Source organism: Onychostoma macrolepis, chromosome 02 (genome assembly GCF_012432095.1).
Source record: "Onychostoma macrolepis isolate SWU-2019 chromosome 02, ASM1243209v1, whole genome shotgun sequence".
Lineage (NCBI taxonomy): Eukaryota > Metazoa > Chordata > Actinopteri > Cypriniformes > Cyprinidae > Onychostoma > Onychostoma macrolepis.
Window position 1 is genome coordinate 21,109,455 of NC_081156.1, and position 26,388 is coordinate 21,135,842.

At 38.9% G+C, this 26,388-nt stretch overlaps 1 protein-coding gene and 2 long non-coding RNA genes across 14 annotated transcripts in view; 2 read left to right on the plus strand and 1 right to left on the minus strand.

Moving 5' to 3' along the window:
• Window positions 1–1,660: 1,660 nt before the first annotated feature.
• LOC131552838 (uncharacterized) lies at window positions 1,661–7,134 on the plus strand. The gene is made up of 5 exons (XR_009274063.1): window positions 1,661–1,956; window positions 3,151–3,252; window positions 4,546–4,583; window positions 6,279–6,425; window positions 6,999–7,134. It is a non-coding gene; the product is annotated as an uncharacterized LOC131552838 (long non-coding RNA).
• Window positions 7,040–14,416, minus strand: LOC131552828 (uncharacterized). Its single transcript, XR_009274060.1, has 3 exons — window positions 14,281–14,416; window positions 12,726–13,127; window positions 7,040–11,814 (listed from the first exon to the last, which is right to left on the minus strand). It is a non-coding gene; the product is annotated as an uncharacterized LOC131552828 (long non-coding RNA).
• Window positions 14,417–14,474: 58 nt separating this feature from the next.
• Window positions 14,475–26,388, plus strand: part of rnf220a (ring finger protein 220a) — a 125,695-nt gene continuing 113,781 nt past the window's right edge. For 3 of the 12 annotated variants that reach the window (XM_058796790.1, XM_058796827.1, XM_058796874.1), the window contains exon 1: window positions 24,164–24,999. In XM_058796790.1, coding sequence (XP_058652773.1) covers window positions 24,351–24,999 — 649 coding nt within the window. In that variant the 5' untranslated portion in view covers window positions 24,164–24,350. Of the gene's footprint in view, window positions 14,804–23,775; window positions 24,031–24,163; window positions 25,000–26,388 lie in introns of those variants that run through there. The other 9 variants (XM_058796800.1, XM_058796837.1, XM_058796818.1 and 6 more) reach the window with 8 other exon arrangements.

Here is a 26,388-nt window from a genome sequence, read left to right on the forward strand (position 1 = left end):
TTTTGTGTGTTGGGATAGTGTGAAAATTGTTTTTTTTATTTTCCAAAATTCATTCACAACCATGATCACTACAAATATTGGTTGGGATTATTCAGCAGTCTATGTAGTCTGATCTAAGGACAAATGGCTATAGACAAAATTGTCAAATTTCTATTGAAATGCCACAGTTCTGTCTCTACTCAGTGTAGTGGATCTTCGCATAACCTTTCACAGTTATCAACATCATGATACCCATGACCACCATGGAGGACTGAATTGCAGCACAAATATAACATCAGTGCGGCCCGCAGTAGGCTAATATCAGTCATCTGCAGGTGCTCAAGAGAGGTCTGTGACCGTGGGGACTGTAGACATGAGTGTGAAATATGAGACATGGGGGAGAGAGAGATAGTACTGCTTTTTTGTGAGAGCTGATAAGAACACAATCAGGGCATTGACACCCAGATTCATAGCGTTTAGCCTAACCATTAGCCCTCATTTAACCCGCTTTGACATCCAGATAAAGTAACAGTGGCCCAAGAGATACTGTCAGCTGTGAATAGGGACTTTAATCATGTATCCGTTTACCATGAATAGTCTTTTTGAGCTGTGCCGGTGCAAAACATCATGCTTTGTCATACAGTAGGACAAAAAGCGAATAATTCATTGTATAAATTCTAAGGTTATCAATTTAATGTTAATTCACAACAGTAAATATATGTCAACTGCTGAAAATTCAGCTTTGTCATCACAAGATTAATTAAAAAAAAAGAAAAAAAGTACTACAATAAATAAAACAGTTATTTTAAATTGTAATAACATTTCAAAATATTACTGTTTTACTGTATTTATGATAAAAATAAATGCAGCCTTTGTGAGCATTTTTCAAAAACATTAAACACGCACATACACAATTATTAAAATACTAAATGAACATTAACATTATATATATATATATATCAGTGAAATGTAATTAATTTGATTCAAATATTTGATTTAAAGACTGTTTTTTGCGTTGATGTTTTGTTTAAATGTGTTTAGGATCATTGGTATGGTGGCTTAACAGTTGCATGTGCATTGATATGTTGAGCACTGGTGCTTGTGTAGGCCATGCAAGTTTGAATACGGCTTGCAACATTTCTCAGCTATTTTTTCCCTATGTCTTTCTGTCTGTTGAGCACTGCCTGATGCAAATCTGAGCATCAGTATCTGAGCCAGCACCACCAGGTCAGTCAATTAATTTCCAACAAATTAAAAAATTGAATAAGTAAAACAGTACATTAGCTTTTCACAGCCATGCATCACTGTCTGTAACGCTGCTTCTTCTGAGAGATAGAACAAGAGAGAGACTAGAGCAAGAGAAGAAAACATGAGCTACGAGCGTGGCGACTATCAGCGTGCATGGATATGAACAAACACACACACATTCACATTGATGTCAGAAGGGAGGTATGGAGTCGAATGCTCAGAACACGCACACTGGAAATGGGAGTGTGTTCCAGTTAATTGGGTGACCCCTGGGGCCAGGCTAGTGATTCTCCCTCGTGGACATTAATATTGCATGAACCTTTCAAAGCTGCGGTGTCACCGTGTGTCTCTCTCGCCGTGCCACCCTTCAACCAACCGCCCTGTCCAACGCCACCCCTCCCACTGTTACTGACACACACCCTCCCATCCGTAGCCCTACGCACGTGGACCCTGGCCTTCATTTTCAAAGCTTTTCCCACATGCTAGTCTAGACTAGTCTGAGTTAGCACAACAAAGCCATCCTCTCATTTTACAGCTCAACGCTGGCCTGAGCATCATGGCAGGAGAGGAAAGCCTGTCACAAAGCACAGCTAATAAAACGTTTTGGGGTGCCCATCTATTTGACGCTCTATAAAAATGTTTTTTATTTGTGTTTTCTGTCTTTCAGACATTTTGTAGCTCTTTGAAACTCCCAGCTCTATAAATCCAGTGTTTTCCCAGCTCTGGACGGTGAGTGTTTCATGGTTGATCATCCTAGATTTATCTCCAAATATAGTGAGGTGAAATGTACTGTCCCTTCAGACGGCAAGTGTTTTACCGGGATTTACTCTCTGTTAAGAAGAGTTATGTACATTGTGCATTTTATACCTCCAGTCATGGAAACAAAGCTGCTTTCCTCAGAGTTCTGAAGGGCTTTGTGAATCCACCTATCAATCTCGGTGCCGGCGCACAAATTCACTCTGGCACTGAGGGCTGGAGAGATGTGGTCTGCTTTTTTAAATGCCTGGTCGTCCTGCTTCAAAGCACCTGATGGATTTCACTTCCTGAAACGTTTACTGGCAGACATTTTGCCACAAATGCACATGCTCGTTTCACAGTGTGTCACACATACACTTTTGAGTCTCACAACACAGATGTGCCATTCAGAATTAAATTGGTAATGCTTTTTACATTACAGTTCAGTTGCTGAATTGTAAACAGGACATAGAGTTGCAATTGAAATTTGATTATAAATTAATTCAATATATTTAAAAAAATCTTTGAAGGTTGGCTCAAAAAAGTCTGGTTTAGAAGTTTTTAACAAGTTTTTGAAGTTTGAGGATTCATTGGATGGATGGATAGAAAGATCTGATAGAAAAAAGAAATGCCACCTGTAGAAATGTATTTTTCAAATATTTGATAAATTAACATTTTGGTATAATTCTTTGCATTCATTTTTGGGTTGTTAATCATTTATAGTTGCACTATTTATTATTGTGTATAATTATATATGGATATATTTTTGTGTAAACATTTCTATAATTTAGAAAAATTCCAAATTTCAAGTATTTTTATTTTTTTCCCCCTCCATTCAGTGAAAGTCAAAGGGGTCCAATTAGGTTTTGGACACCAGTGACTTTCATTATATGGCCAAAAGAAATACGGGCTAGGAACAACATGAAACTGAGTTTCATTTTTGGGTGAACTATCCCTTTAAGTAGCTTTTACATTTCATCATATTTAATCAATCAAAACTGGAAGCATGCTTTATTTCGCATAATGCATTACCTGTGTTTCTGTGTTGCAAGTCTTGTCATACCAATTCAGTTTCCTGTGTGGTGTGGTCAATTCAGTTCAAATTCACACTCATAAATTGAAATTCATCTCTGAATTTTGTCCAACCCTGATTCACCCACATCTGCTTTGACCTTTGGTATTTAACAGGCAAAGGTCAGGAACCACATATAATGGAGGGGTGCTGCCGGTACTGATCTGCGGTGGCCTGAAGCGAGGCATATGTCTCCTAACAGCAGACGACAGATACAGGTGTCAGTATCCAGGGTTTATTCCCCACGGTCACATCTAACTCCACCCCACATGCTTGTACATCCTTATATCACTCCCTCCATGTTCCACTTCTGATGGTTTTACGCTTCATTCCTCTGTTTAATTTTTCTGTTTTCTCTTAGACTTTTTCTTTGTCCATCTAGCCGGTCCCCCCCACCCCTTCCCTTTCCTTCCCTCTGTCCCCTCACCCTCCTCTTCTCTTCCGCCTGCGGGCTGCGAGGATGCCAAGACCCATGCTAATCATGGGTGACACATCATTGAGGGGAGCGGGCTGTTTGCTGTCAGCAGTGTTTTTGGTTCATAATTATTTCACGAGTGTCACGTCAGTGTCAGGCTCTGGGCGAGCGGAGAGAGACAGCCAGCCTGCGGAGAGGAAGAGTGGGTGGAGGGGGGAGTGTCACAAGACCTCACTGTTAGCCACTTTCTGCCCAACACCTCCACTGCTCCACTGCCTGTACTTGGAGAGAAAAAAAGAGAGCAAGATGAGAGAAAAAAGAGAGATGCCTTTCAGTGTACGCTTTGAACTTGATAGGCCACATTCACTATGTTCACACATCACAACATATTTGTTAAAACTGTATGCAAGTGTTTTCACTCAAAAATCATGGTTTATCATTGATTACACTAACATTCAAAAGTTTGTATTTGGTGTTTTTTTTTGTTTTGCTTTTTTAAATAAGAAGTCTCGTATATTCACCAAGGCTGCTTTTATTTGATCAGACATAAAGTAGACAGTAATACTGTGCAATATTATTACAATTTAAAATAGCTGTTTTCTATTTTATTTTTGAAAATGTAATTTATGCCTGTGATGGCAAATCTGAATTTTAGCAGGCATTACTTTAGTGTCACATGATCCTTCAGAAAACATTCTAATTTGCTGATTTGTTGCTCAAACAACATTTCTTATTATTATCAATGTTGAAATTATCAAAAGATAAATGTATATAATGTACCCAATTATATATCTTTAGTGTTTATATTGATAAAACTTGTGCACTTGTGTAAGGAGACTTTTTATTTATTACATTTTTAAAATCTCATAGCTTTAAATTATTGCAGTAAATGAATCATTCAGACCAAATTTGTGAACTGGATCAACTGTTCCATTCGCTGACAAATCAGATTTTGCTACTATGGAAGTTATACTTGTACATTCTTTCTACAGGACTTTTTTTTTTTTTTTGACAGACCCAGTTTATTTTCAATATATTGAAAGGTGTGTTTACATAAAATACATTTTAAAAAAGTTAAACATTTTGTGCTCCACAGAGATAAAGCCATACAGATTTGGAACAACATGACACAAAGTGAGTAGCCTATATGATTCTTGTGTGCTTTAAGAATAGCAAAAATGTAGAAATGTTTTAAACAAATTTTTTAAATGTTGGAATAACTATAATTTTGTCATTTATATATATATATATATATATATATATATATATATATAATATTATTAGACGTCTCCTCTGACCATAACACCTTCAGACCCAATGGCCGCTTTATTAAATGCACTACAAACACACCAATGAAGTGGAGAAAGAACAGAAGCAGCGGCAAAAAAGCAAGTGAAGACAAACCCCAGCTGATGGTTAGGACAAAGACGGCAGGTATACGGTGCATCCAGTGGAAATGAGGAAGAACAAAGGGGAAGAGGAGGAGGAGGTTTTGCACCCTGTTTTTTCAGCCCTCTCTCTGGTGTCACACACGTCACAGGCTGAGGAGGAGGGAAGCAATCAATGATTTAAACAATAATGCAGCTCTCTGTATTCCCTGTCACACTCTCGCCTGCTTGCCGCTTCGAGGACTGTCACACACTGTCTCCGCCTCGACAGCTTATCTCCCGCATGCTGCTACTCCATCTTGTAGCTGTCCGCCAGTGTCCTCACTCACTCTCTCCAATCCCTTTCTCCCACTCTCTCTCTCTCTCCCACATCCTCTCCATCGTTCTTCCTACCTCTCGTTCTCTCTCCCTTCCACGACTGTGTTACTCACATGATGCCTTCACTCCTGGTTAATACACTGTGTTCCTATCTCACGCTGTCGCCCATTCCCTCTCGCGCTCCTCGTGGAGTGGCAGGGCCGGCAGCCCGGCACAGTTTTAATGGATTGTTTTCAGAAGGTAAATGTGGAAGTTCTTTGGCTGATGCAGCTGGCCTTCTGTAAGACGTATATTCTAAGAAGACAAGTGGACAGGAACTCTCTCTCTCTTTCTTTTCCGCTGTCCCCGTACCCATTTCCTTCTGCCATTTCACACACTGCGGCTCTAGCTTAAAGGTATCAGCTTAAATTAAACCAACGGGACAAACAAATTACATCTGTCACCTCTGGTTTGCATGGACTTGACAGGAATTCAATGAAGGCCGCCATGTTTGTTTGGTGGAGTTCTAATCACACTTCAGTGATGGCTGCTCCAATCAGGCACTTGGATAACAGACTTGCTCTTCCACTGCTAAAGTTCAAAGGTTACACCGAGAACCGGTCTGTAACCTATGTGTGGAAAAAATAGGAGCTTTCGTGAATCGATGTCGCAGTAGTGAAGCTGTGGCCAGACGTGTGGCGGCGTGTCTCCGGGGAGCGCTAATCTCGGCGTCATCAGTCAGGGCGCTGAAGTTCGGCTGAGCTAGGGGTCAAGGGTCAAGCCCATCGGCCTGCTGACAGCCCATCCCTGCAGCTCCCAGCATGCAGCTGGTTTAAGGCTATCAGTGGGACAGCTGGAGTGAGACCAGCTCATTATGGGCTTTTGACTGCAGACGCCGGAACCACTGGGAGCAGATGCGCAGAATAACGCTGAGCGCAGGTGATACGTGTCCTGTGAACTCAGGGGGTGTAGGACGATATTGGAAGCCCACCGCTGCTGCTCCAGAGATCTGCCCAGATCACAGGCTTCTTTTTAACACGACCCCCACACGACAGGGAAGCCCAAAACCTGGCTCTAATTGGCACGCTGATTCATTTCCCATTCAGATTGTTGTTTCGCTGCAATTCTGTTCTTTTTCTTACAGATCTGAAATGGTTGGACCTCAATGTATCCAGCCCTGTTTTGCTCTCCAATGCTGATAACGAATTGAAGAATTTGGCATCAGTCAGCTGGGGTGCAAGATGGACCTGTCATGGCCGCCGTGAGCTATAATAACACACTGGGCTGGCAGGTGCAACAGATTGTCTCTCTTTAATCTCTTGCAAAATAGACCGAATGCTCTCTGCAGTTGTTCCGCCCTATTCTGCAGGTCATAGGTCAAAAGGTTACCACTTTATAAAAATAATTGTTTTAGCATTGCCTGTCTTTGACGTGTGCTGATCATCTCCTTTATTTAAACGTAATGGAACGATAAATACCGAATTTGCTTTCGGCTTGAATGGAAACATTAGGCAAAAGAGCCGTTTAAACTGGATTAAAACAAAGATGGACTAGAATGCGGTTGAAGCAGTTAGAATTGATTATTGAAGAATGGTAATAGGTGATCAATAGTTAATATGCAATTTTATGCTTTAATAAGGGACATTAATAACATGGAAGAAAGGTGTGTGTCAGTGTTAATGAAGCTCAATGACCTGCATTGACTGCCCCTGTTTGGCCATTTCTTACCCGGAGATCCTCTTTAGCACCACTGCTTCCTACTTTCTAGGGTCAAGCTATGTTTACACATCTAGCGCTGCAGATGCCCTCTTTAAAAATACATGGACAATAAACATCCCTTTTCTTCCCTGTCTTTATCCCTCAGATGCTCCTTCATTCATGGTGTCCAGCTCCATCTGCCCTTGTTTGATGAGGCCAGTTAAACGGTGGGAGAGGAAATGGAAATTTGGGACAAAGCCCCCTGTTTTTCCAGGGGGACTAATATGTTGTATGTAAACATCAAGGCTTGGTTCACAGCGTTGTCTCTATCTCAGGCAGTTGGACCCATGGTGCAGTGCCTGATAACGGGCCCCCATGACGCACCTCCATAATGAAGCCCATTTTGACCACACATCCTGTGCTAAATGGCTATATTACTGTGATGGTCATCAGTCCAGGTTTTGTTTACACAGTGGTCAACATGACCGCTGCACTATCATTCATTAGCTGGGAGGTTGTCCACATATTTTAATGCCACTTTTGGATGGAAGCACAAAAAAAAATTATTGGAAACTTTTTTTCCAGACTTTTTCCAAACTAAATTGTCAGACATGGTGTTGCTCCCAGATACAACACAATTGCTAGAAAACATGAAATTCATCTGATCATTTTGTTTATGCTCTTGACCTCAATTAGCAGAATATATTTTTTAAATGGCTGCCATTTCACACAAGTTTTGGAAGTGACAATTTTGTTCACCCAAACTAACAGTGACAGAATTGCAACTTTATAATATTTTATTTTTTTGATGTTACAATTTTAATGGAAACATAGCTATATTCTGCATTCAAATGTTGAATTGTATCATGTAGATGGCATTCAAATTTTAAAGTTTATTGTTCGCCAAATCATTTACATGTTTCCTAATTGTACAGACATCATGAAGTAGGCTGACATATTCATGCCTATACAGTTACAAACATATAAAACAACTGACAATTTGTCAGTTTAAATATTCAAAGTAACTTAAAATATTTATTCTGTTCAAAGGTTTCTGTTTCTTTAGGACTAATTAAACCCAAATTTAAATAACTTGAGGTTTGTTCAATGTGACATTACACAGAAGTGACAAAATGAGATACAATTGCATCATTAAACAAACGAGCCCTCAGGATTACAGCAAAAACACTAGCACAAGGACAAACCCTTAAACAGGACATCCATCAATCTAACAGGATCAATTTTCCAAAGGTCTCTGGATCAGGGATAAAGGAACGAGGGGTTAATCTCCAGAAATCATGTCCTTATTAATAACAATTTTTCAAATATCTAAAGCCTGTGAAAGAGTAACTAAAAAACTAATCAAAAGTGATGGCAGATCCTGCCTTTTTTTTTTTTCAAATGCAACTATAAAGTCTTGGTTGCTTTGAGTGTTAGCTTATGTTCGTGTGGGCTTGTTTTTTGATCTACTAATATTTCTGGACACGTTTTTCTTTCAATGCGATTTCCTCATGGCCACGATCAACAAATTATACATCGCCACCAAATCATAAAAACCCCTTGCTTTGAACGTCAAACTAAGAAAGCAACAGCATCTGATATTTCTGGAACAATTCAATGTGCAATTACTGTTAATTTGTCCTGACGAAATCATGTGAAAGCACTTGTCTGCTGAACTTAACGCTGTATGAGAATATTCATGTCTTTGACTTTCCACACTTAGAAGATAATTATTGTTATTACCATCACGGTTGAGATCACTCCACAAGGACATGTCAAGACAGTTAAAATCCACACAAGCAGACGCGGGCTACACAACACAGCAAAACTCAAAATGTCTCGTTATCACCTTCAAAATGATAATCAATTATGTCCTAGTGCGTTTTCCGCCGAGAACACGATGTTTTATTTGTATAATTACTCCCCCTCTGCTGTCGTTTAGATTCATATATTTATAACCCTTGCAACTTTATTGATTTTACCATAAGGCTGCATCATTTCTGCACCATAAACAGATCCAAGCTTTCTAAACAGAACAACAGGGTTTAGTGTAAAACACAGCCGTGTTGACAGGATGTATGATTAGCTGTGCAGGGGTTGGAAAGGGACATAAAAGACAAGCTTTTCCTTTCAGAAGCAAATAAAGGGACACAAAGTGGACATCACATTGAATCATGCTCACAGTCAGAGGTGGCGGCTCGGCGTGCCGTTGACCAATCTCACTCGCTCAGACCGCACTTATAATCCTACAGGAAACCACTGGAGCTGATGTGACATATGTGCTGGACGCACACAAACACAAAGCCCCTTATTTCACTCTTGGATGTGGTTAAGAGAGATATAAGAGGCTGGAAATTCACTCTTCGACGTTGTACCAGGCCACTTTTTTTCTTATTATTGCAGACAGTTATTCAAATAGAGTTTCGCCTGAGTTATTCAAGGACGGCCCTGTGTATGAATACAGCTTCAACACCCTTTGCAAGGGACCTTAAAGCATTCGAGACAGCCATCTGATAAGGCAATTAGTGTAATATATTGTCTTGATTTGATTCATATTACCCTCATTTGATTTACTGAGCACGGTCTGCAGAAGAGCTAAGATCCAGACAGCATGTCCCATGCCAGAGTTGATTTAAATGTCTATCTATGGATGCTGGGAGTGTATCCCAGAGTACTGGGGTTGCTGGCGCTGGGGCGGCACCATAAACGACCATCTAAAGTGGCAGTTGATAATCTAAATTCAAAGTGACGGCAAACCAAAGAAGCGTCTTGTCAGATAAAGCATCTGTTTTTGCTCTTTTAACTCGGAGCCTGTGATGACGTTCGGTGTTGGGAGTATGTGAGTTTGGGCTTTAGTTTTCTTTTTTGCATTCGTAATCATTTATGTTTATCTTTGGATTATCACATCAAATAAATTGCATTTAGATTTTAGTCAACCACAGAATGATAATAATGACAGCAAACTTCATTTCTTATCCAACAGGGTTGACTCAGATTTACGTTGCACTGTCATATTAATTATTTATGGAAGGGTGAATTTATGGCCCTGTCTGGGCAGCCTGCTAAATCTGAATGGCCAAATATTGAGATTTTAGCGCTATGCTTTTAAATCACCCCTTGATTTGTCTCTGCTTGTTTGTCAGTGGCTTTGTGCTTCAGGTCATGAGTGGCATTTGCTTGTGTGGCCCCTAATTGCTGAGTCCAAGTCAGACAGATGAGTGTTGAAGCCTGGCACTGAGAATAGAGTTGGTGTGTGTGTGTGTGTGTGTGAGAGAGAGAGATAACACCCCTGATAAAATATTGTTACCAGTACAAGAACATAGAGTGATATAGATTATAACTTAAGATACGAATAGACTCACTGGATCCCTTCAGACCCTTTCATAAGGATATAATATAATATAATATAAAAGTTATGTAATATAAAATGTATAAAAAATAATATAATGTGACGATTTAAATCGTTAAAATAATATAGAATTTTATAATAACTTAAAAACCTATATTAGTCAAATAGCTTGTACATTTTAATTTCTGTTGTTGAATATTTTAAGATGGTACAAAGAAAAAGCTTCACAGAAAACAAACAAATAAATAAATGTCACAATTTCACAATCAATTCAGTGTGCGACTTGCCATTTTTTGTAATTATTTGTACAAATTTACTAGCAATTTCAGTAACACTTGACTCAAAGTAAAATTTATGGGTAATGCATGATAAAGGGTTATTAAAGGCTAAAATGCATTATAATTATTCATAATGTGTGTTGTAATACATTATAGCTTGTAAATAATTATAACCAAATTTAAAATGCATAGTGTAACAATGAACTGATAAGTGTTATAATGTATTACATTGTAGTTACAAAGTCATGAGATTGTACAATGCATTATAAGGTACATTACAAGGCATAATTAATGCATTAAAACTACTTTTATAATGCATTATATAATAAAGGCTTTAAGTAAGGTGTTACCACAATTTCTAAGTGAAAATTGTTAAGTAAATCCTACACCAAACTATTTTCAGTGTAGTATTATAGTGATCACAGCCAGGCCTGTATGGAAATATATGAACTTGTTGTGTTTTTTAATAAACCGTCATCTGATGTAAATTCGTGTTGGTGTGCATTCTGTTTTCATTGACAATCAGAGCAACGTCACTTATTTCCTTCTTTGAATGGCCAGACCGAACGTTCAGTTTCTTAACCATGCTGGGCTGTATCATTTCCCAACTAATGGAGCAGCAAATGGGATAACAAGGCCCTCTAGATTTGTAGGCTGTCTCTGAAATTAGCACATTTACGAGCTCTGTCTAAATTAAACAAATCATTGATTTTATGTAGGGGAGTTATAGCACCATATTCTGGAGCGGAGTCTCTGAGAAACTTGAGAGCAATCGGGTTTCCCTGCTTGCGTTGTCTCACTTTCCCTACATTCCTGATGCTGTTTCCTGTTAAGAGAGAAGAGAAACAATCTCTCACCCCCCAGGTACTCGGTGCCACACCACCAAGAGGAAACAAAGCCTCCGCTCCTCAAACGAGCGAAAGCTGCGTGTCCCCCTGTTGGAGTGTGACACACGCCGGGCCCTGCCTTTAGTTAAATATGAAAGTGCCGAGCGTGCGTGCGTGTGTGTGTGTGTATTTGGAGAGAGTGACTGCCAGGACTTACAGAATCAGCTGCAGAACCATTTTTAGAGCTCTCGTTTCCCCTTCTCTCCCCGTCGCCTTTGATCATGTAGCACTGTCTACAGTATGAATGCTTATGCGCTCGCTCTCCCCCTCTGTCTTTCACTCTCTGTTCTTTTGTGTGTTTGTGCATGTGTGTATAGAGTCGTTGAAATAGATCCATTGCGAGTGATGGGTGTCCTCGGGTTCAGATTTAGATAAGAAGAGAGGCCTTGTGTAATTTTGGTAAAAAAAAAAAAAAAGCCAAGCGGCCTGCATCAGCTTTCGTGGTGGGGCGAATCTTCTTCTTGACACCTAGAGTACAGGAAATGGTTGAGAAAAAGAGTGAAAGAGAAATCTAATGACCGTTTTTTTTTTTTTTTATTACATTTTTTTGCAGGAATGTCAGTGTGACATTCATCTTCCATTTCTATCTTTGTGTCTAATTTATACTCATTTCTATTTAAAGTGTTTAAAGGGGTAGTTCACCCCCAAAAAAATAAAATAAAAAAGAAGATATTTTAAGAAATATCTTAATGTTTTTTGTTCATACAATGAAAGATAAAAAAAACTATTAGAAGATATTAAAATATCTTGTTTTATCTTTGCCAGAAGAAAGACATAAAAGTTTGGAACGACATAAAGGTGAGTAAATGATTACAGAATTTAATTTTTTTGGTGAACTATCCCTTTAAATTTCATATCAGACTGGGTAAAACATCTAATTGCTGAATCCTATTTATACTTGTATCTACTGAAAAGTGTTTAAAGCAATAGTTCACCCAAAAATGAAAAAAAAAAAAAAAAGATATTTTGAAAATGTTATTGTACATATAATGAAAGTGTTCCCCAGTGTTCTTTAAAATAACTTACTTTGTGTTTCACAGAAATCAATCAGTCATATAGGTTTGGAACGAGATGAGGGTGAGTAAATGATGACAGAATTTTCATTTTTGAGTGAACTATCCCTTTAATTTTCATATCAAACTGGTGTAACATGTTTGTTTTTGTCAGGTGAAAAGAAAAGTGATCCTCAGTTCTGATTGGTTTTCATTCATATTGTAACTGTCAGTCATTTCTACAGCAGCCCTATTTCTCTTGTCCATTACATTCCTTTTTTGTCCTTTTTTAAAATTATTTTTAAAAAGTAATCTACTCGCGGAGACAGGCTCAGTGACAACAGCATAATCTTAGGTTACAGTGCAGGAATACAGCATTTAATTTACCAGCTCTTAGCATGAGCACTTCCAAGTGCTAAGTGACAGAAATGAATAGCCATCTGAAGCACATGGCTGACATATGCTAATGAGGAATCTGTGCCGAGGCTCCATTGTGCGGGACATCTCGCTATAGGTCCTCTGGTACCCGTTTCACTGCAACCACAGTTGTAAAGGTAATAATTAAGACCTGACTGGTGTGTTGAAGAGATGTCTCTGTTATTACTGCGGCCATCCTGCCTCAACACGGGTCCCTCAATTATCACTGTGCTCTGCATTAAAGGGACATCTGAGAAGTCAAAATCACTCAATATTAAATGAATGTTTGATGTTTAACTTCCCTTTTGAACGCTGATGATTTTTACTCCTCTTCTGTGTTCACATGGACGTGGCAAGAATGACAAACGAGACCTGAAAGCAATAAAAAGAGCACTTATCAGGCCAGATTAACAAGTACATATAAAAAAAACCCACTTGATTTAGCTGTTAATATCTTTTATCTAAGTTCAAACATTTTCTGTATTGGTCACTAAAAGTAGGATGCCTCTATATCACAAAGAGAAAGTGGATCATTTACACTCGGATGAAGCTTTCTGGCTACCTCAACTTTTATATCGACTGAAGTGTAGATTTATAAATGTCCCAGCTTTGCTTGTAATGGATTCAATCAAGTCATAGTAATATGTTTTGTTATTTGATACAGTCCAGAGAGAATGTAAAATAATTTCAATCGAATCAAGGGGCTCTGGAAATGGAGGAGAGGATTTGTGCTTAAGCCTGGTAAAAAGAGCTGTCATCAAAGCACTTCACCAATCCACACCAGTCCATTTAGAGACATGTTAAGAGACTGAGGCCTGAAATTTGATTTTGAATGGAAAGGGACCTTGTTCATGGATGGGCTTTTTCCTCCTCTGTTTCACTGATGCTTTAACGGAGGTCATTAGCAATACAAGAGAGTGCTAATGTAATGCAGTAATGCACATATGTATGGCTACTGCCCTCCCATCACCCCGACATTGCAGTCCCTCCTATTTCTCTAGTCTGGGAACACACACAACAAACTTGCTTTACTGACTTCTTATAAAAAATGAAATAAAATACCGCATTATTTACAAAGCGAGACGTTTGTAAACTTGCGCTTTATATTAGCTCTCTACTCAAGGCTGTAATTCCAGATCCGTCCAGCAGGTGGATTTCTGCGTGTTGTCGAATCATAGGAGTCTGTTACTGTTTGAACATGTTTACTAATATACTGTCATTTGGTTTAAGTAAAGCTGTAGAAATAATATCACAGCAGCTTATATATGTTCGCTTTCATTTTGTTTAATTAAAAAACAAACAAACGAGTAAAACGCACGTTTCCCGTTTTTTTGCAGACTGACAAATGTTCTCAAGCGGAATTCGTCGTACTTATTCGACTTCAGTAGCAGGTATGTGCAAAAATAAGCAATAAGTAGACTAGAATGACTTTTTACAGCATGTAAAAACACTTAAATGGACAAAAAATAGCTGAAGATAAACTCGCGAGCAACCCGGTGCGCGCGATGGGACGCTGCACACTTACCTATTTCTATAAAGACCTGGCGCATTGTTGAAACATCTTTTGTTTTGCCGTGGACTTCATTTTCCAGGTCTTCTAAATGGTGAGGAGAGACGATAATTCATTCCGTGTTCACAAAACAGCCCCTGAGATCCCCCACGGGAGCGTGGAGAAGGGGGGTCAGGGTCCTCAGCGCGCGAGGAGGAGAGAATGAATGTCAGTCAATGAGCGAACCTGGCGCTGAGCGGCAGCACTGCACCTCCAACACTGTTTCCACCTCTGAGCAAATCTCTGCCTATCGTCTCTACTTTGCTACTGAACGCAGACTCGTTCTCATCGGTACATGCAACTGATACAACTCTCAACGCACGACACGACCCGGGAAACTCTGTCTGACGCGCGGCGACCGTCTCACGTTCTTTCCTCGAGGTGCGACTCTACTTTGCTTCTCGTGCTTCGCGGTGATCTTCGCTCTGCTGTTTCGAAAAGTTTCAGTTGTGGGGATAAAAGGACAGCTAAACCTTCTAAGGGATTTTTTTTAAACAACGTAAGTGCTCTGAATGTCTTGACAGAGATTGTTTTTGTGATCCCGTGGGAACGCGTCTAATGTTTCTGTGAAGAAATCTAGTTTTATCTGACTGTTTAATGAGTGACCTCGAGCCTGATTTAACGCACCCTAACGTGGCTGTGTCTTGCTCCGGGATAGCACGGCATTTGTTGTTGTTGTTTGCTTTTTGTTGTGTGGAAATTGAGTTAAGGTGATGATGCGCAACTTTATTATTTCATATCAATAGATCTCCTATCACATACCATGTTTCGCTCGCGCGTAATGGCTTGATTGCGGCAATAATTTTAGTGACTCTTTATGGAGCACCTTCGCTTTTATTGTGGAAGTGTTACTGAACTCCTAAAACATTTCAGCAGCTAACTTTGCTTTGACTTTAACATCAGTTCCTGGTGTTAAAGTTTGCTGAAATTGGCCTCTGGTTAACTGACTGGAATGCCATACATCTGAGAATGTAAGAAACACTTAATATGCTAAAAAGATGTCTACATATTATTAACAAATAAATCATTATCACCCAAAACAATCACGGCGTAACGTTTCAAAAATGCCGGTTCACATAAACTCTCATTTAATAGTTGCTCTCTTGCACAAGCGCTTTCTAGTGTCGTGGGAAATTAGGCAGGTCATTGAAATAGTGTTTTTGGTTGATGGAACTAAAGGGGAACTTGTTATAATGATACCCGTGATGATGTGCGCGTGTCTGCGGCCACCCACGAGTATAACATGCTTGTGTGTGATGTTTAGTGGGTTAACCTTTAATAACTAAACGTTATCAGTGCAGACCGGACTTTAAAACCAGCTTCTTGGGTAGTTCAGTTACGCTCCCAACTAATTTGTGACTGGTATAGTGGACGTGAGAACTGCTCCTGTGAGTGAAGATTTTACTATTCCATTTATAGTCCTCTCCATTTATAGTCTGTAATCAGAGCGGGAATTAATGCGCTCGAGACCAATGTTGCGGATAATTTATATTTTGTTCTCAAGCCACAATAGACTGTTGGCCTGCGTTACAATCTTTTTTTTCTTCTTCTCTGTAAGTGCGCATGTGTGTTAATTGAAAAAGAAATGTTTAGTTTTAAATTAATCTGTCAACAGTGGTTGTTAAATAAGAAAACTATAGGCCTACTCGGAGCAGTTAGTTGGATAGCACTTATAACAGGATCGAATCCGTGCAGTAAGAAAACAAGGTGCAAGGAAACACCTGTTTACTATGGGTCACTACAATTTACACAACACATACGGGAGTGTTTCCGCTGTGCTCATGAGTTGTTAATAAAATTTCCAAGGAAAATTCTGGGCAAAGCTCTCAGACTAAGACTTGTTATCTACGATTTATACGTTTAATGTATATTCTCCACAATGTTACAAAAACATTCTCGCGTTGCTTACTTGGATTATTTCTTGATTATTTGCAGTTTGCAATCATTTGAATAATTCTACTTACGCATTATTTGTTGTCTGTTTTTAACAACAGCATTGTTTTAAATCTATTTTTAACAACATAAATAAATATTAGAAAAAGAAAAATAAGCAAACACACAAAAAAACTGGTCTTCAATTCTACAACTTAAAAGGAGCATTTTTGCGTAATAGTTTGTTTACATTAATAGGTCTATTTAATCTATTTAATATTTTCAGTGCTAGGACAGAGCTACATATAAACAGCCTGTAATTCTCCTTGGTCTTTTTCTTCTTCACAGTCACATAAATTATTTATATTTAGGGTGACAGAATACATTCGTTGTTAAGTAAATAGCCTCATTAATTTAACATATTTCATTTGTGAATTTTCATTTGTAAGAGGGAGTTTATTAGCTCATTATTTTATTCCAGTATTATTTAACGGCCTTGTGCAGTAAATATGAAATTATTTTGCACTTTACAACTGAGCATAGCTATATTGCAATTGACTTGAATTATTATTTATAACTTTATATTTTATTTTTACAAAAACATCAAAAAACAATATCTGGTATTCCCAAATATATATTAAATGATTTTATTCGTTGTTTATTTTTAAAAGGTTATACAGGACAGGAACGCGCTATATTTACGCGCTTTCACTGTCACTGGCCGAACCATTTTTCACGATTACACGCTTAATTTGTCCGATATTTAATTGTAGATTTTTAGTCATAAATCTTTATTGTTACACTTAATATTTAATTTGGCCGTGGTTGATGATTACATAGATATTTAAATAATAGCACCATGTTTATGTTTTTGAAACTCGGAAATAGCATTATATAATGAAATTAAGGTCCTCAAAGATTACAGTGTCTTTTAAGATAAGTGTGTTAATTGATATTTGTACTGGAGCAAGCAGGGCCAAAATCACTTGAGAATGTTAAATTAGATTATATGATAAATATAAGTAATGGACAGTGAGATACGGAGCCTTGTGAAATCCACAATATTGACTTCAGTGTTCATTTTAATTATTTTTAAATTAATTTTCATTCTAATTATACATGGAGGATTATGCAGAACATCTGTTGAAACATTTAGATTCCTTAAATAGTCAAAATTTTATTTGTATGTTTTTTAAATCCGTTTTTATCAAAATTAACAGAATTAAATCACTGCACCCTGTTGCGCTCCTGCATCCAAAACTTCAACATCGCATTTCCATTCATTCAGGCTGATTTAAAGATTTCTCCCATAAACGGGAGTTTGTTTATTTATTTGCCCGAATTATTTAACACAACAGTTCGGTTCGAGTCCCAATGAGACAGCAGGATGGAAGAAAATAGATGCAAAGATGGAAGAGGATGGAAGAAAAGTAGCAGATGATTTATTCGTCAGCGTTTCGATTTTCAGCCCTGCGTTTTCTGTTCTGTCCTTTTCAGCGTCGATGTCAGTTGTTATTGCTTCTCATTGATCCCCGTGCAAAGTGAGAACTGTGAACTAAAATTAATGTCGATTCCAGTGGCCGGATCAATGGCCAGAGTTATTTTAATCTGGATTTGTAGCATTAAAAAGAGCAAGCGCAATCAAACGTTTTCATTCTTGTTAACAATTAGGAGGAGAGGAGAGCATCCTTCCCCACAGACAGCGAGGATGGAGACAGCAAGAAGTTCTGCGGCTCTAACTTACAATAATATGTGACTGAGCATGTCTTTCTGGTCTGGATTCATAAGAAAATTCCATCCGAAACCGCGCACTGAAAGTAAATGAAGCACGCATTTCTCAAATGCAGCGGCTTGATTGGCCTTTTGTCTATTCCATGTTATCGACAAGCGTGCTGTTTCCCAACGAATTAAACTAGAATTAACCCCGTTAACTCGTACCCACCCGCCCTCGTGCATGTTTATGTTTTCACGTGCTAATAAACACTTCACCGAAAGCTCATTTGTCATGCAGATGGTGGCATGGTATGGTAATTAAAATAATCTACAAATAATACCACAGTTTGAGCACAGGGAAAGGTCGTGGTCCTTAAAGGATTCTTTTGAATTTGTCGAGAAATATTTAAGATGCGCGTGCGTGACAAGCGTTTGGACGGTTGTATAAAGATGAAAATAATCAGGTGTAGTCCTTGGATTGCCTAACTTCACCATGTCCCCTTCCATTATGTTTTGAAGCGTGCAGACACGCCTATTCATGTACCTTTTTATTTAGTGCCGAGGCGGAACATTTGAAATTTTATGGTGAGTGAGATACTTTGTTTGTTAGGTAAAGCGCCCCAACCGCAGCAAAGCCTTTGAATAAAATCTTCTGCTGCTCGAAGAACACTGGTTATCGCTTTCGTCCTCTTTTACTAACTTGTATGCTGTAACTATATATAGTTTCTTTTTTATTACGAGTTACTATATTGTTCTATTGTTGTGGTTTTTATTTATATTTAATTGCTTACAGTTTTGCTCATTGCTGATGTTTTTATCATGTCTTTTTTTAAATTATATTAATTATTAAATTACTAAATTAAATTGATAACTAGTATATCAACGCTAATTTAATTAGAATAAATTGCCGTGCATTAGCCTTATGATAAACTATTTTGTCTCAGTCATTGCAGTGACAGTTGGCTGTGCCTGCACTCTTTATTTTGAAGTGCAAAATAACATACAGATTTTCAATTTTTACATTTTATATATATATATATATATATATATATATATATATATATATATATATATATATATATATGTATATATGTATATGTGTGTGTATATATATAAAAGTGCAACAAATAAGTCCTGTGTGAATAAATATAAAAATTATGGCAAACAAACAAAACTACATGTTAAAGTCATAGAGATTTCTGTTAGAGCTGAGCTGACTGAAGATTCATTGGCTATGCTAGTTTTTGTAGTTTGTTCTTTTTTGATTTACCTAGCTGTCCATTATTTAGATGTGGGTTTTAGAGCTATAGAATAAGTTAATTTTACACCCTCTCTCACAAAGCATTACCAGTGCATTTGCCTGGGATCAATAAGAGTCCTATATCTCTCTGCTTGTCTGAATGTTGCTTGGTATCTTCCCACTGAACATTAGTCTGAGACACAGCTCTTCCCACCAGTTTAGAAATGCATATAAATGCCTTTTACATTAGTTGTTGTGTTTTATTCTCACAGCGAGCAAATGCATTTGTTTTTTACGCACAAGTTTGTGGAAGGATGAGCATGAAATTCATTCTGTTTTCTTACTCGGTGGAAAATGTTGTGGAACTGAACTTGGAATAAGAGGCCAAGCGTGCTAGTTAAATTAATCTTGTGTTTTATAAGACAGGCCAGCCAACAAGTTCAGGCGGTTTAGTGGGAGACTGCTCTCGCATTGTGCTTAGTTATCTATTATTGACGAGCCCCTGGTTGGCAAACAGTGTGCTCAAACCAGGCGAAATCAAAACAGTGTGAAGTCTCTCTTTCTTTCTCTCTCTCTCTCGCTCTGTCTCGGTACACAGTGGCGGGCAGCAGTGGACAGCTGTAAGGGCGGTGAGGTGGGTGGGTGGGTTGGTGTCGCCGTGGCTTCTTTGCAGTCCAGTCCAGGCTCTGAGCGCAGAGGATCCAGACACCTTGCAAATAATCTGGGCTTAGTGAGGAATTAGTTGGCTCAGGTGGGTGGGATGAGACAAACAGTCCATCAGCCCCTGAAATGAATAGGGCAGGCAGGACAGGAAACTTTGAAAATCATTTTGTTCACAATGAATCAATGTTCCCCGGTGCTCGCCGCAAAGCTTTATTTGAAAAGCAAATCCTCACTTATTCTGACAGCTCATGCCGAGTGGCACGTTTTCTACGCCGAGAGTAAATCGTGCAAATTTTGTCTGGGGAAAAAAAAAAAGTTGCGAAAGTTTAGAGGCAGGCCCTCGGTATGCTTATGCAGGCGATAAGATCCAATAAAGCAGTGATTGATTACCACTATTTATTGCTGGGTTTTATTGTGTGTCATACACTGTGGGGAATTTATTTGTTGATAGTGAACTGGAGTGTTGAGGCACAGCTTGTACTATCATTATTGATTTAGTTAGCTGTATGTCCAAGTGTCATTATCCTTCACTGCGTTCTCAGTCTGTCATTAAATCTCACTTTCACGTCTTTGGGATGCGGGCGTTCATTTTTTTATGTCTCATACCGCAGCTGCTGCAGGTTATTGAATTGTTCTGTGGAATATTTCATATCACGAGGGCTTTGATTCTAATTCAGCAGGATATATTATCTGCGTGGTCCTAAGTTGCAGGCCAGCCGACGGTGAATGACTGTATTTTCAATAATATCGACTGTCCTCCGGTCCAAAAGCACTTCCTTGCGGAATACTAAGTGAGCTGTCCTCTGCCGAGCAAGTGTGGCCTGGGCAATCCACTCGGCACCTTTTACCCTCCTCACCGCAAATATTTAACGCCGCTTCTCTGATTGACAAGCCGAGGGGAGACTGAAGAGGCGTGTTTGTGTCGGTGGCGGCAGCCATTTCGAGTGGATGCTTAAGAAGTCTGTTGTGGATAAACATAAGTTTACCCTCCAGGGTGATTAAAAAACGTAACGAGTGCTGGAGTGCTGCTGAGACCCTTCAGACAAAGGCGTTTGGGAAGTTTTCAAGAGCAAAGTAGTTAAAATGTGCTTCGTACTGCGGCAGTGTGATTTCCTGCAACGTTGTTTGAGGGCTCTCCATTTTAGCAGCTGCACGCATAACAGCCTTCGCACCACATCATATTTTTTGACACCGCTGGAAGCTGCTCAGTGAAAGTTAAAAAAGCATGAGAAATCGTTGGCATGGCTTAATTTGGAGCAGCAATTAGCATGAAATCCCTTCGTCGTCCGCATTCTTGTAACTGTTGCCGTTTTTGTCTTCTCACATGGTGTCTAGCTCAGACAGTTTTCAGATGTGTAGGTTTGAATGTGTGTGCTTTCTGAGGGTATTGAATGACAGTGTCTGCCCTGTCCTGTAATAAAATGTAAGAGTGGCACTTTCACGGTTGTCAACAATCTCTAAATATACTGACAGACAGGCAGAGGAGCAGAAGCTGCGGTTTGAGTGACATCCTCCGCCGAAACTTTTGCATTTTCTCTCAGCAGTCAAATTTGACAGTCGTTTGTTTTCGATGAAATTGGATTCATTTGCTCTGCTCCCCAGAGCTGTGCCGAGAAAATGTGTCGTTGACAACTTCTTATTTGTCTTTGTTGTACCCTCTCTGTTTTCTTACATCACTAACTTTCTGAGAGAGACACGTAGCTCATCACGGCAACTGACACTGCAATATCATAACAATGTAATTTGAAAAGGAAATGCAATGCTAGATTTATGCTGGATCACTTTAACAATGACAGATTTATTTATTTTTGTCCCGGATAATCAATATCAATTTTTAACTTGTGACAAATATAACATAATGAAACTTAAATGTAAGTTCCTAGGGGAATTAATTATTATTACTATTAAATTAAATGTAAAACTAATAACATTGTTTAATTTAGTCTCTGTAGTTATTTTATGTCAACACCAGCTTTTGTGCTTTGTCATTCAAGTCTGTTTTTTAATAATCCTTGCAATACAGAGATGAATGACAATGTTGAGCACTTTGTAATGGATTTTATTTTGCCTCATTTAAGATGGTTTCTTGAATCTTGGATTTTTCGCATGAAGATTGATAGACGGAGGGAAAGAAGCGTGACAAGACTTGTGGTGGACATTGCGGTCCTGTACCCCCCTTTCGACCTCTCTCTCTCTCTCTCGCTGTCTCTGTTTCTCGCTCACACACACACGCACTCTTTGGCGTGTCAGTGTGTGTCAGGCTGACTCACTGCTCTCTTTGGTTGCTCTGGGACACTGGGCTCTCAGTTTGTGCATGCTTTTGTGCGTGTGTGTAGCTGGGGCACCAGGCAGACCGGCCGCAGCCACAGAAATGATTAGCACATCTGTACAACACTCAGCCTAGTTATGCCCCCTCTTTCTCTCTCTCTGGTGCGCCATTGGGGGGATATCCTGTGTCCTTTTATTGGATTGTCAGTTTCACACTGCCTGACTGCGCTGATGGTAATGATAATAAAATTGAAATATCCAGGTACTTATCACTGTATTACCTTGCTATCAACACCTACCCGCACTCATTTTTTAGAGGTTATCCGAGGGGAGAGATTCGATACAGAGATGAGGCCCTGATGAGTGTGAGAGTGGAAAAAAGAGGGGGCTTTCGATATTGGTACATTTTCAAGGTGCTATTTTCCCAGCTAGGCCGAGTGAGAAGACGGAACGTAATGCGATTCTTGGGCTTCTCGCCAGCATCAAGCGGTGTAGTGTAACCCATTTTCTACAGACAGGAAACGGCACACATTCCCCTGCCATGTATGTGATAATGTAAAGCTCTTTTTACTGGGCCGCAGAGTGTGTGTGTGCAGATCGAGTTTTAAAATTGATTCGAATGAGTGTTCTGGACAGCTGATATCTGTAAAAATGCCCTGATAAATTCCCCAGGAGTTTCTTTGATGCAGTTTGATATTCTGTGTGGCATTTGAAATGGCCTCGCCGTGACACAAGTCTAAAGGCCCATCTATTTGAATTACTCTGAATAAGAGGACCTGTTCTCCAGATGCGCAGATTAAATTCTGTTTTCCGTACACACACGTGACATCTTACAATGTGCATTACCGCTTAAATGTTTGTGGTTAGTTCATTTTTAAATGTTTTTAAAAGAAGATTCTTATGCTGACCAAGGCTGCTTTTATTAAATCAAAAATCCTTTTTTTTTTTAAATGCTGTGAAATATTATTACAATTTAAAGTAACTGGTTTCTATTTTGCTGTATTTTAAAATGTAATTTATTCCTATAATGGCAAAGCTGAATTTTTATCAGCCATTACTCCAGTTTTCAGTGTCATGTGATCCTTAAAAAAATTATTTTAATATGCTGATTTACTTCTGAACAAACATCTCTTGCTTTTATTAATGTTGAAAATATTACTTAATATTTTTGTGTAAACCATGATACATTTTTCCCAGATTTTTTGATTAATAGAAAGTTTAAAAGAACAGCATTTATTTGAAATAGAAATCTTTTGCAACGTTATAAATGACTTTGATGTCAGTTTTAATTAGATTAATGCATACTTGCTGAATAAAACTATTCATTTCTTAAAAAAAAAAAAAAAAAATCACTGACCTCAAACTTTTAAACAGTAGTGTAGTTCGCTTTTATGTCCTCAAATAAGTAACATTAATCAAAATTAAAAAGTAATCTCTTTTATTCACTTTTTAACCCCTTTTCATTAATGGTCGATGATAAAAATAAAGAATTTTAATGCTGTTAAACAGAATGATTTTGATTTGTATTTGAGTGAGCGGTTTGAGCAGTACAATAATTTCTGAATTTCATGTATGTTAAATGTCCATTTAACTTGTAATAGATCACTTTTGGGTCACCCTCAAGGGATTGGCGATGACGGACAGACACACACGTGCACAAATAGACACAGATTCGCTAAAACGCTTCTCATTAAACCCACTCACACTTTTGCCAATCAGTGAATGTTATTCTCCAGGGCTTCTTCTCAGGCTGTTTGGCTGCAGCAGGGGTCAAGGGGTGAAGTGCGGCTAATTTATTCATTCAGTCAAATTTCCTGTGCAGATGGCAGGCTGATATGATATCAGTATGAGAATCCCATCGGAGGCAGAGGACCAGGGTGTTCACACGAGCAGGGCCGCGCTCTTATCTGATCAGCGCACGGCTCTTATCTGCCTCAGACGCCGTTCTGCTCCGCAGACAGGGAGATGGAGTAAGAGGCTTATATGTGATCTGAACCTCAGATCTGCGGGGGGAAACTTTCTATTTCGGAAAAGGGAAAAGTAGGCAAGAGTTTCAGAGTGTTTTTAAGTGGTTTAACTCCTCCTCTGTTCAACTTTCTTCAGGTGGAGGACCGTCGAGGATGAGCCGCCAGTGAGAGCGACCCACGATTCTGCCAGAGTTGACAGCGCAAAAGTTTGCACCATTCTGCCCATACCGTTTACCCCGTCTCTCTTCTCTCCACCCCTCCCCCACACCCCTCTGCTCTCGCCCCTAACCCCCCCTCCACCCAACCCCAGCCCAGTCTCCAAAATGGACTTGCACCGGGCAGCTTTCAAAATGGAGAGCTCCTCCTACCTGCCCAACCCGTTAGCATCCCCGGCGCTAATGGTGCTAGCATCAACGGCAGAGGCCAGCCGCGATGCCTCCATCCCCTGCCAGCAGCCTCGCCCGTTCGGCGTGCCAGTTTCTGTGGAGAAGGACGTTCACCTCCCCTTCAACAATGGTTCCTACACGTTCGCCTCCATGTACCACCGGCAGGGCGCTGTACCACCAGGCTTCCCCAACAGGGACTTCCCTCCTTCCCTCCTACACCTCCATCATCAGTTTGCCCCACCAAATCTGGACTGCTCCCCCATAAGCATGCTCAACCACAGCGGCGTTGGGGCCTTCCGGCCCTTCGCTTCTCCTCCGGAGGACCGCGATGGAGCGGGAGGTGGATACCAGTCCGCCTTCACCCCAGCCAAGAGGCTAAAGGGCTGCCTGGAGGCCGAGGCCTCTCCGCACCTGCGCTACTCGGACGCAGAAGGGAAAGAGTATGACTTTGGCGGTGCTCAGATCCCCTCCAGCTCGCCTAGTGCTCTCAAAGCCGTGGAAGATGCAGGGAAGAAGATCTTCGCAGTGTCAGGCCTGCTGTCAGACCGAGAAACCTCGTCCAGTCCGGAGGATCGCATTGAACGCTGTGAGTACACTCTTTGTAAAAAATGTTTTACATTTTTTTTTTTATGAAGTGCACTATTACTGTCCACTAACTGTGTTACATCTGTACAAATAACTAAAATACTTAAGAGTCTACTACTACTTTTAGATCACAAAATGGATTTTTTGGTTGTGTAGTGATATGGTCCACACTAACACACATTTGTTTGATAAATTTTGTTTTGTTTCACATATTGATTATCTTGTTGTCTCTTTTAAGCTAGCTACTCTCAGATGGGTCTTAAACATATAATAGGTTAGACCTATAGTTAATTAAACTAAAATAATCTAAAGTGATTTTAGAAAAACATTTAAAATAATTAACTGATTAAAAAACAGTTGATAACCAATAAAGATAACCATTTAAATTAATCCAAAGAGTAATGAATATATATATATATATATATATATATATGGGTTTGTGTGTAACAGTGCTTAACTTATAAATTTCTTGTCATGATATGTTATCCCTATAATGTAGAAAGTGTGTCCCGCTTCACAAGTCAAACTCCTGGGGAATGTTTAGAGAGTATGCCCTACCGGTCTTACAGAGCAGATAAATTCCACAGATAAAACTCATAAATGAAATGGAGGTTTCTCTTGGGTGAGAGTGTGTGTGAATGAGTGTGTATGTGTGCGTTTGGGAGGTGAGGAAATGTGAAATGTGTGCACAGATTCATAAGACCTCTGCAGAGTGTAAGCCCAGTGGTATTACTGTAGTAATCTAACCTGACCACTCTTACTCAAATACATTAGAAGTCCCAGTGAAAACATAGGCACACACACAGAAACACACACACAGAGTTCTACAAATTCTTTCTTATCCGCTTTCATTCTCAAGATATTTACTAGTGAAAAGAATTGTTTTTCTAAATAAATCTGATTATGAGACACACATTAATGTACTTAGCTTTAAAATTATTATTAAAATGATTTAACAATAATTACTAAACACACAAATAAGTGTTTTTTTTTTTTTAGTAAATTCAGAGATTGTAAATGCAGTTGCAGGTCTTGCTAGATGCCAAATATTTCTATTTTATTTTATTTATTTTTTGTTTGTATTTGTTCTCTGTTTTCTGGTAACACTATAAGGTTCCATCTTTTCTAATACTTAACTATATTAATTGACTTTAACTAAAAATGAACAATTCTTTAACGGCATTTATTAGTTTTACTTGACGTGACAATAACTAATACATTTATAAAATCAAAAGCCGAATTAACATTAGTTAATGCACTATGAACTAATTGTATTTTTATTAACTAACATTAACAAAGATTAATAAATGCTGTAAAAATAATATAATGCTCCGTTAACTTATTTCATATATTAAAAATATATTATATATCATATATTATCATTTTATCT